The 13,569-nt window shown below is 40.0% G+C and overlaps 1 protein-coding gene across 2 annotated transcripts in view; it reads left to right on the top strand.

The window, feature by feature from the left end:
- The window catches only part of LOC107693605 (uncharacterized), a 12,092-nt gene extending 3,343 nt beyond the window's left edge, over positions 1-8,749 (top strand). For both annotated transcript variants that reach the window (XM_016493056.1, XM_016493057.1), the window contains exons 3-10: positions 3,664-3,946; positions 4,064-4,244; positions 4,367-4,459; positions 4,535-4,680; positions 4,776-4,889; positions 7,625-7,818; positions 7,907-8,137; positions 8,225-8,749. In XM_016493056.1, coding sequence (XP_016348542.1) covers positions 3,664-3,946; positions 4,064-4,244; positions 4,367-4,459; positions 4,535-4,680; positions 4,776-4,889; positions 7,625-7,818; positions 7,907-8,137; positions 8,225-8,637 — 1,655 coding nt within the window. In that variant the 3' untranslated portion in view covers positions 8,638-8,749. The remainder of the gene's footprint in view (positions 1-3,663; positions 3,947-4,063; positions 4,245-4,366; positions 4,460-4,534; positions 4,681-4,775; positions 4,890-7,624; positions 7,819-7,906; positions 8,138-8,224) is intronic.
- Positions 8,750-13,569: the final 4,820 nt, after the last annotated feature.

Below are 13,569 nucleotides of genomic sequence, written 5' to 3'. Positions count from 1 at the left end.
CCTCACGCGCACACACCCCACATATTCTAGCAATTCAAACTTACAAACAGCAGTCTGTTCATTATCAAAATGACATACAGTCAACCAAACATATAAAAGGTTACACTGGTCAGTTAGTATTCTAAGCAGTGATAAAGGCCATGTCGATTAGCATTGCATTATTATATACTTTATTATAATGTAAATTATAATAAGTCGAACTCAGATAAGTCATATATTGTTGTAGTCGTGTGTTTATTAGTCACGTTGAATCAATGAAAGCAGTTAAATCTGTTTATTCAGCTAGTGCTATAGGGATGTCCTGGGTTTCTTCTGCAGGGTGTATTTGGAGTTTCTCTGGTCTTCGGATGGAGATTTACTACTGATCACAGAACCATGCTTCACTGAAAAATACGCATGACAATCACTGCTTCTGCCTAATTGCGATTTATCGCCTTTGCGATTTAATTTCAATTAATCATGCAGCCCTAGTCACCACCTCTCTCGACTCCACCTTGGGTCTGCGTCCTGGATCTTATGATGCGGGACGTTTTTGCTCATGTGAAGAGGATGATCTTTTCCGTCTATATGCGAATGCGTGTAAAGTACAAGCCTAGTTTACATTATAAATAATAGTTTAACATTCAAATACAACATGAAACATTTGGATTTGTGCCGAATGAGACGTGAGTAATAACCTCCAAATACATCTAGCCAAACCCGCGCTCGCTCCATCTCGTATGCACGCAAGCATGCACTGTCACGATCTAATGCACTGCAAATGCCGGATTACTAAAAACAAATAGGCCTACCGGAAAGCAAAAATTCTAAATCTGACATTTTCCGGAACAGGATCCATCAGGATCAAATTAAGTACTGGTCATAATACTCACATAATAATGTTCGTTAATTTAAACGACGATCGATCATGGAAATGATCGAAAATTTACACCCCTAATTCACGATAATGACAGCTGTTTGCGTAGCTTGTCAGTGAACTACGGCTCTGTGTAGTAAATGCTGCTCCATCTGAAAATACCACATTTAATAACATGCTTTTACTCCAAACTCACTTCATAACGTCAGTCGAGTGTTTGAAATAAATCCTTCTGTGAGATGATGTGGCTTCTTACACAGAATAAGACACGCAACATATTTCATAGTATTCTAAGCAGTGATAAAGGCCATGTCGATTAGCATTGCATTATTATATACTTTATTATAATGTAAATTATAATAAGTCGAACTCAGATAAGTCATATATTGTTGTAGTCGTGTGTTTATTAGTCACGTTGAATCAATGAAAGCAGTTAAATCTGTTTATTCAGCTAGTGCTATAGGGATGTCCTGGGTTTCTTCTGCAGGGTGTATTTGGAGTTTCTCTGGTCTTCGGATGGAGATTTACTACTGATCACAGAACCATGCTTCACTGAAAGATACACGACAATCGCAGCTTCTGCCTAATCACGATATATCGCCTTTGTGATTTAATTTAGATTAATTGTGTAGCCCTACCATCAGGCAGTCTGATATCCGAGCAGGTACCATTGGATCATCTGGTCAAAATGAGAGGTAGAGCTGTATGTCATCAGCATAGCAATGGTAAGAAAAATCATGTGCCTGAATTATGGGTCCTAGTAATGTGGTGTATATGGAGAAGAGGAGGGGTCCAAGAACTGATCCTTGAGGAACACCAGTGACCAGTTGATGTGCTTTGGATACCTCTCCTCCCCAAGACATCCTGAAGGACCTACCTGTGAGATAAGACTCGAACCAATGGAGTGCAGTTCCGGTGATGCCCAGCGATGAGAGGGTGGACAGAAGGATTTGATGATTAACGGTGTCGAATGCCGTAGACAGATCTAGTAGAATGACAACTGAAGATTTGGACTCAGCTCTTGCCCTCTGTAGCGCTTCAGTGACTGACAGCAAGGCGGTTTCAGTTGAATGGCCACTTTTAAATCCAGATTGGTTATTGTCCAGCTGGTTGTTCTGTGAGAGGAAGGAAGACACTTGGTTGAACACATCGCGTTCAAGTGATTTTGCTATGAACGGGAGGAGAGAGACGGGTCTGTAGCTCTCAGCAAGTGAAGTGTCTAGTGTCAGTTTTTGAGCAGTGGAGTTACCCGAGCCTGCTTGAATGTGGTGGGAAAAATGCCTGTGAGAAGAGATGTGTTGATGATGTGTGAGTGAAGGCATGAGTGCAGGGGAAATAGCTTGCAGGAGATGTGAGGGGATGGGTCTAGAGGGCAGGTGGTGGGGTGGCTGGATAGCATAAGTTTAGAGACTTCATCTTCTGTAGGAGGAGAGAAGATGAGTTGCTGTGAGTTCCTGGGTGAGTGGAGCCGAGAAATGATTGCGGATGGATGTAGTTTGTTAGTGAAGTAATTAGCAAAATCTGTCTGGTCAAAAGAGATATAGAGTTTGTGGCTGACTGAACTGAAACAGTTATTGGAGTAGGAATGCGATTTGTTTCCTCAGATTTAGCCTATCATATCTCACTGCGCGATTCTTTTGAAGATCATTCGATCTGTTTTCACACAATGAAATAACCTACACAGACAAATTCCTCAGACTGACAGCTGTCTTATGTGTGTGTTAAACTAAACTGAAACTAATTAAAATGAGAAAAGCAGAACACTCTTGTTTGCCTGTTGTCCACCAGAGGGCAGCAGATTCCTTTTTTTAATGTGAAGCCCCCCTCCCGATCCTGTTCTCAGTTATCGCCTAAAGTTTCATAGATATGCAGATCATTAAATGAGGGGCACCGTGTCTGTCTGACCATCTTTATGCATAGACGGTGCCAAACAACACCACTGTCCTTCAGTCTAAAATGAAACACACTTGTGCTTTGCTGTGAGGGGAAAAACATCAGGTGCTCTTAAAAAGTGCTCACAAGCGTTAGTTAAAGATATTATAGGGACATTGCGGACTCTACTAATTCCCATCCCCCTCTGTGACCTGTGACCTCGTGCTGTCAATCAAACCTGTTGTTTTGCACCGCTGTTCAGTTACTGACAGGATTTCATCGATCTTCTGCTGATCAAGGTAACAGAGTAATCATGCATTTTCCATATTTCAAATTATGCCTGTACGTATGCATTCACATGTATGCATTCAAATTAATTACCACTATAAATGCTGTTTACTTTTAAGTTGGTATACAAAGTTCTTAACGTTCCACACACAAATTACAATGACGGTGTTTTGTGAACAGCATTCACATACATAGTGTTGTTCAGTAGGTCGCAATGTAAATCTGTTATTCAAAGTTTAATTTAAACATTAAAATAAACAAACTTTTAGGATTTTTAAGAAACACAACTTGTGAAAAAAGTCAGATTTAAGATAATGCAATATTTGAATGAAAAAAAAAAATACAGATTTTTATCTGGATATTTAAAAATATGAAATATGTATGATACACACACACACATAAATGGTGGGGAGGGCATGTTTAATTTGTGGTTACCATGTTTTTATGTTTGTACACCCACCTACCTTCAATATGGCTGCTTGTCATAGCTGAAGACGCACACAGCTGGAGAGAACAGACACCACTGTGTATAGAAATCATGGAGAGGACAAAATGTATATATACATATCAATATTGTAATGTAAAAGTCATTGCGGCATACAGTGCATTGTGTCATGTGACTGAGAATTCAACTAGATGCTCTTTAGCTGTGTGCAGGAATCCTTCAAAGCTGGTCCACTGCTTGATTTGTCATAAGCCCCAGACCAAAATTGAACACCATCTAAGCAATATGTGCTTACGGGATGCAGAGGATGGCTGTATCCAGCAAGAAGTCTCGAGGGCCAAGGAGTCACAAGAGATGTGGACAAGAGAGGGGAGGATTATGAATATTTCTGAGGTCAAGAAATTGGTCAGGGAGGACCCGTCTTGTGACTCCTTGGCAGAGTACTTCCGGTCAAAGGGATTCCTCATCAAAGAGGAGCGTGACAGGTAGGGAGGTCTGTGAATGGAGAGTGAAATAGGCATTGTAATTCATTTCTGATGGGTGTAACAGACTGTACAAGGGTGTGTTAGTCATACCATAGTCATGGTCCCTTCGTTTCCTAGTGCTGCCATCCAGGAGTCTGAAATCCTTGCTCTCGCTGAGGAGGACATGGGTGAGGTGTCCAACCGCCTCAGCCAACATAAAGGGGTCCCTGCAAAGACCAAGACGGTCTTCCGGAGCTTCTGCCTCGCCACAATGATGTGGGTCCATCACCTGGGTCCTGCCAGCATTAAAGAGTTCAAGGTGAGCTCACTGCTGACATATTTTAGACGTGTTCAAACACAGATATATTAGGTCTTCTGAGGTTGAGGAATAAGTGTGCGTTATATCGGAACCTTATCATTCCTGTCTGAATGTTCGCACAGGTCCAGGAATGGAACGACAGGGCGACAGAGGGAGATGGAGTCGTTGTAAAGCTGTCCAAAGGAAGCATAAAGTTGAACAAAAAAGAAGAACATGTAAGATGATCCTCTACACAACACACTATTAGTTCATTAACAGTCTTTGTCACAGCTAACAAATCTTTGCTGTAGTGGTTGGACTGCTACTTCAAGCACATCCGGCCAGAATATTTAAAGGCTCAACCTCCGAAGGGAGACGACAGGGACCGGTTCTTCCTGGGAGCTTCAGGACTTCCTCTTTGTAACCCAACAGCCGATGTGCACAGACTGCGAGAAAAGCAAGTATTCTAGTCAGTGGTTCATGCGGTTGAGTTTCATGACAGGCCATGACAGACATCATACCTTCATTTCTCCCTCCAATGCATGCCACCAGGTACGTCAAGAGGCTGCAGGAGAGACCTACGCCACCAGCAGAGCCACAGGCAGGAAAGGTGGTCAATCCACGCCGGCCAACTGCTGAGGAGGAGCCACCACAGATGCTGGAGAGGTACAGAATGACTTTACCTTGTTACGGTGACCCTCATGAGTAGGGTTTGGTAATTGCAAGAAATTATCTACTCGTCATTCAGATTCCTATTCAGTAGGGCTGGGAATCGAAATCCAATTCCAATTCCAGAATCGGATACAGTTCCACCTATTGTGACGATGTTATCACAAAAATAAATAAATTTGCATCTATTCAATTCTTTTGAATCCATTACTCTTCAACATTAGAAATCTTTCATCACTAATCGAGGACGGTCACCCTGTCTGTTAATCTTGCAAGAAGAAAGTAGCTGCAAAAGGGGGAAACGCATCAAATTTGCTCAGCCATCTTCATGACCACCACCCGCTGTTATATAGCGAATGCAAGGTAACTTTTACCTCAATACCAAAACTAACTGGGCAAATAATTGGACAAAAAATATTGATTAGAGATTAAATATTTCGTTATCTCACTTGTTTAACGCAAAGCTTCCGCAAAGAAAGGTTTGGAAAAAACTGAGACGCAAGACGGCAAGCTGCATTTGAATGAAACGAGAGAGCGTGTCTGCGCCTCTGCGGTGATACAAGAGACATGCCGCGAAATCCAAACAGAAGTGAACATCCCTATGCCCTACTCCCTTCGAAGGGCAGAGCCCTTGAAGTGTAGGGCTTCATGTTAATGTTAATTTAATGTTTTTGCTAAAAAAAAAGTGCATATAGCTGCTAATTGTATTTGTTGTTTGTTGATTTTCAAATATAAAACTTATTGAAATGTTTTCAGTGTGTGTATCAGTTCTTTTTGAACGTTTTCATCTAATGTTAACAAAACCGTGATAATATTGATAATCGTGATAACTTTGGTCACTATAATCGTGATATGAAATTTTCATACCGTTACATCCGTAATCACCAGTAATATGTTAACAGTGAGTATTAATCATCATACATTCTCATCGTTCATGTCAATCCAATCATAACTTTAAAAGCATGCAGCATTAGTAAATATTTACGTAGTTCCAGTCATTTGGTTGGTTACGGTGCGAGTCCAGCCCTCGGATGTACCTTTATTAGGTGAAGACGTGCGGCGGCCAAGCGGCAAGCAGTATCTCTCTGACGACTCACGCGGCGTTTCTGTTGTTTTACCTGCGTTGAAAGTTAAGTCTATCGGCGATTATAGCGATCCAACAACTTTACACTTCCTGGATTACTAATCACTTCATCACGCTTCGCTGTGTGCCAAGCAGGTTGTTGTTTAAACGGATCGGGAGTCTGATCGCAATGCTCAAGGAGTTACAGAGTCACGGAATCAAACCGGATTTTCTGGAAAACGAGGTTGTGTAAAATACTGCGGCTGTGGATACTGTTAACTATAGTATTATTATTATCCTTTTTCTTTTGGCCACTTTGACTATTGGGAGTTCATTTTTGCTGATGATTATATCAGAAACTGAACCGAATGTTTTGGGCTTGAACTGATCTATTTTTCTTGGCTGGACTACATCGCTTATATTGTGGACATTTTCTAATGAACTGATTGCTCTCCTTTTCTGTGTCTTTATTATGCTTGGTCTGACTTGATGAACTTTGAATATACAGATCTGAAAACTGCAAAAGGTGATTTATTGTGTTCAATGTTTTTTTTATGTTGAAAGTTTTTCGTTTATAATGTTTATGAATTTCCTAACTCACAAATTTAAGGGTATGTGGCAATTTAGATACACAGGCCTTTGTACGTTTCTTGTTTGGACTGACTTGACTTTAAGTTTGGTTTGACTAAACGACAGAAACTCTGTCTGGCACCCCAGCATTTAAAAAGAAGAGAATTGTTTTCCAATTCCTGTGTGCGCATCTTTTTTTTAGGTGGTGAAAAGGGGATGTTAAAAATGTATTTGTCTTTGAATCATTCATTCAAGAGATTCATTCAAAAACACTGATTCATCCAGGAATGAAATGAGTCAATCTTGAGTGAGTCATTGAATCATTCCATTCATTAATTCCATGAGATTTTGTTTAGTTGTCTAATATTTTTTTGTTCAGAATTGTGAGAAAACTACAACCTCCATTTAAAAAGAAAAAAAAAAGTCTCAATTTATCCAGAATCGTGCCGCTCTATTTTGCACACAAACAGCTCTTAATCGAGTCGGCTGATTTTTGTTCATGGGGTTCGGCAGCAATTAAATGTTTTGCAAAAAGAGACACAGAATAAATATGTTTGATATCTAAATGTTTGACTTTATTTTTTTTAACCACATTGGAATTGAAACTGGGAATCGATAAGAATAAGCAGAACTGGAATTGATCAAATTCAAACAATACCCAACCCTACTATTCAGCCAAATGATTCTGATATAATTTTTTTGTTTTGTTTAAAAAATAAAAAGGAAAGTCATGTACACTCTTTGTTGTTTGTATTCATCACTGCCAACAGATTTTAAGATCCATATCATCAACAAATTCAACACAGTGTTTTACATTTATGTAAAACTGATTATTCTTTTCCAAATACAAAGCAACAACTAACCTTTCTAACTCATGAATATTTGAGTGTATTGTTGTAGTCATAGAAGGGCTGCATCACAGATGCATTGGCCACACAGCACACCAGTACCGTTATTGGAACTGAAACCTATTGACTTTCACATGGTTTTGGAATTATCAAAAGAGAGAGAGAGAGAAAAGAGCCATTTGTCAACCCAACTTATAAAGGCACTGCGCTCTAAATTAAGTCGATTATTATTATCATTTCTTTTTTTACAGGACATCTCCACCTACTCCAGTGGTGCAGCTCCCAACTCCGAGGTTTTGGGGAGCTTTTGAAGACCTATTTCCCGTTACCCTTCACGGGAAGCCTCCGACAAAGGTGCAGGCAGCAGAGGCAGGATTTGAGGACCGCAGCTACTACCACTACTGGAGGAGGCTTCAGTACAAGCTGCGGGTACAGTATACTCTTGGTGAGTGCTTACAATAATGCCAGTCACTTTACAGTCTACATTTTGTGAGGTGTGTTTGGTTAAAACTCACCTGAGGCCTTTCCCCCAGAGCAATCCACTGACAGGACTGGCCAAAAACCCCCAGCGTCTCGTGTCCAGCGTGCCATTGCCAAGGAGACCAGGTGGACCACTAATGTGCCATCCATGGGCAGTGTTCTGCTGGCGTGGGTGCCCTGCCAGGAACCGTCCCCTGTCGCAAATGACCCTCTCCTCATTGCTTCCGTGGTCCATCAGAAGTGGAAAGGGCTGGCCATTAAGCACTTCGAGGGGAAAGGCAAAGGTGTGACTACCCACATTTGTAATTATTTGGAGGAACAGGGAGAGGGAAGCTGTTTGCTCAAAAGCATGTTCATTTACCTTTGTGCAGGGGTCATCGCCACCATGGAGTTCCAGAGGAACCAGGTCGTGTGTGACTACCACGGTGAAGTGGTCTCCAAGCGGGAAGGGGAGCGGAGGCTGGAGACCCTCACCGGGGAGCCGTCTTACCTGTTTTTCTTCAAGGGCAAGGGTGGCAAGCCTCTCTGCATCGATGCCCAGAAGTTCCCCTGTGACTGCCACCCAGACAAAGAAACTTTTGGGAGGAGGATGAATCATTCCCGAAGGAGAAATAATGTGCGGCGTCAGATAGTTTCCTTAAACTGTCCTAATGGACCCAGGGAATGTGTTCTGTTCTTCGCTCTACGGGACATTGCCGTCAATGAGGAACTCCTGTGGGACTATGGCTTTCATAGAGCATCATTCAGAGGGGAAGGGAGAGGTCTTCCATGGCTTGATGACTGACGTGGTCTCAAAGATGTGATCATGTAGTTATATATATATAATTTTTTTTCTATGTGTTCGTTTAAATATTGTACCAAAATTAAGACAAAAAATTAGCTCTGTGTACATAGTTATCCGGTTAAAAATAAAAATTGGATTATTCATTTTGTGTGTGTCAGTGTGTGTGATTCATTGTTGTACTCTTAAGTGATCGACTTCTGCTCATACCATGTAGTAATGTAAAATCTTATTTATTTGGAACATCAAACAGTGTATGTAGCAATGTCTTGTCAAATTTTTTTTTTTTTTCAAAATCCCATTACTGTTCAATAATTAGTGCTTGAGAAAAGCCTATTACACACAGCCATTTGTGAAACGTCAAGATAATCTTAATGGAGAAAGAGCATTTGTGTTATTTATGTTGGATAATGAATTGTTTTACTACACCGCGTGCATAATTATTAGGCACGTTGATGTTCTGATGATATTTTCCAAGCACATTTGACCAATTCCAAACCACATCAATCTTAATAACTTCTATTAATTTTGTATTTAATCATTTATGAGTGATATATAATTGTCCATTAAGGCTGGAAGTGAAAACTCCTTATATTCAGGTGTGCATAATTATTAGGCATTTTTTCTTTTACAGATAAATTGAGCCAAAAAAGAGGTTTAACTCAGACTGAAAAGTCAAAAATTATTAAATCCCCATGAGAAATATTCAAAACTAATGCAATACAGAAAGTTAAGTTTTAGGAGCTCATTTTAGTCAATCCTGCAATACAGACTTTTCAGAATATGGAGATGGAATAAAAATGAGCTCCTAAAACTTACTGCCAGATTCTGGAAGATATATTCTTCAAACAGTGGTACAAGAGGATGTGGTGCTGGTCCTTCAAGAGTCACTCTAAACTTATCTGTCCATAAAGCTTTAATTGATTTTTCCGTACATTTCTGCCATATGCACATTAACTGACAGTCACCACTGATAAGCTACCACTAAATATTGGTGAAACTTAGGGTGTACACACACTAGGCGGTTGCCTAGTTATCCCCCTCCCCACTCCCCCGCTGGCCTGCACTCACACTTGCACTAAACTTTCCGGGCCGGAGCACGCTTACGTCAGGTATGAGATAACGGAGAAAACCACGTTCGCTAATATTCTGCCGAATAATTAATAATAATTCATTTATGCCGTGCACTGATTTTGACTTGTATGTATCAGAAAATTATTACGGAGGCAGCTGACGTTAATGAAGTAATTTGCAGCTTTACTTGCAAACTACATTTCCTGTTCATCAATAAGGTAAGAACCAGAGCCATTATAAACCTAAATATACTTGATTAAATTAAATTAATTGAAAAGTGTAGTAGTAGTAGTAGTAGTAATATAATGTTTGCGGTCATAATGATGACAGTAGCTCACTCAAAATAGTATCTGTTCCGTGCTCCGGCGCGGTTAGCGCTCACACTGCATGCGTACCGCGCCCGAGCCCAAACGAACCTGGCCCTGGCCCACCTCTTCCGACCGGGCACTCACACTAGTCAAACGAACCGGGCCCTGGCTCACCTCTTCCGACCAGGTGCTCACACTAGTCAAACGAACCGGGCCCTGGCTCACCTCTTCTGACCGGGCGCTCACACTAGTCAAACGAACCTGGCCCTGGCCCTGGCCCACCTCTTCCAACCGGGCCCTCACACTAGTCAAACGAACCGGGCCCTGGCCCACCTCTTCCAACCGGGCGCTCACACTAGTCAAACGAACCAGGCCCTGGCCCACCTCTTCCAACCGGGCGCTCACACTAGTCAAACGAACCGGGCTTTGGGGGTCAAATGCGCTCTGGCACGGTTCAAAACGCCTAGTGTGAGTACACCCTTAATTTGCTGTAAAGTTGCTTTGCAACGATTTGTATCGTGAAAAGCGCTATACAAATAAACTTGAATTGAATTGAATTGAATTGAATTAATGTTCTTTTGCTGCCACTAATTGATATTTTATTTTTTTTAATTTTATTTATTACAGTGAAGGTGTTTGATCATAATAATTCAGGAAATACCTGTAGATCAGTGGTTCTTGGGGTATAAATAATGAGGATCTAGACCAGTGGTTCTCAACCTTTTTTTCCACTGGGCTGCACTATGGTCCAAGTGCAAGTCTCACGGGACACACGCATATTATTTACATATTACGTCATCAATACAAACCAACCAGATTTATAATATTATAGCCTAAATATTGTTACACCTGGCTCAAAGATGTAACATTAAGGGAGACGACACGGCGGAATAACTTCAAACATAATATTACAACGAAATATAACCAAAATCAACCATCAACGAAATATAACCAAAATCAACAATCACAAAAGTCAGTATGCCTGTCGGCCTGTCAGTAATAACAATCAGTATGAAACGCAGGTGAATAGATGCACAAAGTGAAGTGTGGTCAGCGCTAGTGAATGGATGCAAAACAAAACATAACGCCACAAAATTGGAGCGTGGCTCTGGCAAACTGCTTGAGCAACAGAAGAGCAGCCGCCCTGACGAACTCTCGCACCAGGTTTAAATACCAGCCATGACGAGCATCAGGTGCGCTCCAGTCACACTCCAATCATAGAACCTGTCACACAGAAAAAGAGACCAAAACACCCAAACCAACACAACTCAATCCTAACAATTATGATATCTATTTACATTCATTGAAATAAATAAATAAATAAATAATTCTACTCACCATTAATAAAACACCTGAAGCTGTCGGCAGCTGACCAATTTTGTAAAATTCGACTCGAAAGGCGTAACAATAAAGTTGCGAGTGTTAGTTGCAGTCTGTAAGACACGCACGGAAGCGTGACCTGACGCGCGACATTGCAGAAAATGTGCGTTCTTGATTCAAATATGAAAAGCACTTTCAAATTTAATAATCTGAGGTTCTCACCAGAGATGTTTTGTCACATTTCTGCAATTAAGGATGATTGCTGTGTAGTATGGGTGTTTCCTTTTGCCTGAACATCTTCAAGTGAGTGTCGGGGCAAACCGAAAGTCCAGCTCTCTCTTACCTTCACTGCTGATACTGAGACTGTTCTTGTTTGTTTGGGTTCACTGGCATTTTCCACATTTTGTTTTTCTCCCTTAATAACAAATTTGTTAATTCTGATGCTCAATTTTACCGAACTAATGGCTGCTGATGACTATTTCAATTGAATTCTGCCAAAGTGCGCGCTTGTAAGTGTTCGTTAAATGCGTAACATTAATTAAGTAGCCTACAGGTCTGCTCATGTCTGAAAATAATATATGAAAAACAAAATTATTTTACATAACAAAAACATTATAGCTTATATTTGTTTAGTACATTTTTTTATTAATGTAAAAACTAAAATTAATTGTAAAACTGAAGGTTATTTTTTAAAATTGTGTTCAGCATGGTGGGCCGCATTTGAATTCGTGACGAGTTGAGAACCACTGCTGTAGATTAACAGTGTTGCCAGCTAATTTAAATAAGGAGATTTGACTTCGATTTTATGCTATTTTGTTGTTACTGTATTAATTACAGATCATTTTTGTAACTTTACATACATTTGTATGTAATTTAAGAAAACAGAAAGATACTTTATAACACAGTAATTTCCTGTAGAAAAAAAATGTGAAGTAGCCTACTGTAATTTGTCATTAACATCATAATGCTAAAAGTAACAGCAGAGTAGTTAATTTATAGATATTTTTTACAGAGTTTTGACTACAATTTAAAATAAAAGAAAACAACCTGAGAAGAAATCACAGTTATTTTCAGTAAAATTACGATTTTTTACAGTGAACAACTGCAGGTTTAAAGGGGTCATATGATGTGATTTCAATTTTTCCTTTCTCTTCGGCCAATCACAACGCACTGGATAGCTGGCCAATCAGAGCACACCTCGCTTTTCAGAACGATGAGGTTTGTAAAAATCGACGCGTTTCAGAAAGGCGGGGCATAGAGGAGAAACAATAATGTACAGTATGTGGAAAATAATGTGTTTTTTGAACCTTAAACCGCATAAACACATTTCATTACACCAAATACACAAAATAATGTTCTTTTTAGCAACATCATATGACCACTTTAAACAACTCCACAAACAGCATCACCAGCTTCTCTTATTACTAACCAGACTAACTTTATTTCTGTCAGACGTCTACAGAAGATCTTACTGAGAATTAACAGAGGTTGATGATTTATTGTTTCATTTGATGTTTCCATTGTGGAGATCAGCGTTTGCTTTAGTTGGGCTCCTGACCCTTGACTTTTGAACACTAGTTATTTTGTTAATAGCTGTAACTTTAAGATGCTTTAAGTCTATAAGATACATGGTCATGATTATCATCTACTGTCCTGCTTCACTGAGTCCAATTATATGGGTGTTGTTTTATATTCTTTGATTATGACATCCCAGTGATTCTACAGCATGAGACCCATCAGTGTTGCAACAACCAGAAAATATATAATATTTAAAAAATAGCTTGTGCTCAAAACATTTTGAACTATTACATCATTTAGACACAAAGAGAGACATCAAGAATCAGCATATGAATCTCACAATGGTGACAATCAAACGCTTCATGCTGCAAAGCATGCTGGGTACCAGTATAGTACAGAACTCATCCATGACGCTCCGCATGCATTGCGGCAGGAATAAATTATGCAGCTAAATTGTCCAGTTATTTTCTTTATTTTTTACAATGTGCTTTTATTTTAGCTTTTGTTTTTCTGTTGCGTTTCACTAGCGTGTTTTGTAATGTTCAGAGTTTATTTTGTAATCTGTTTATTTTGTTGATTGTCACTGTTGTTGAGATTCATACACTGATTGTTGGTGTGTGTGTGTGAGCGTGTGTGTGAGCGTGTGTGCGTGTGTGTGTGTGTGTGTGTGTGAGTGTGTGTGTGTGTGTGTGTTTTCCGCACTCCCCGCAGGCGA

Source organism: Sinocyclocheilus anshuiensis, unplaced genomic scaffold, assembly GCF_001515605.1.
Source record: "Sinocyclocheilus anshuiensis isolate Anshui unplaced genomic scaffold, SAMN03320099.WGS_v1.1 scaffold1942, whole genome shotgun sequence".
In the NCBI taxonomy this organism is placed as follows: Eukaryota; Metazoa; Chordata; class Actinopteri; order Cypriniformes; family Cyprinidae; genus Sinocyclocheilus; species Sinocyclocheilus anshuiensis.
This window is presented reverse-complemented; position numbering and strand designations above follow the sequence as displayed.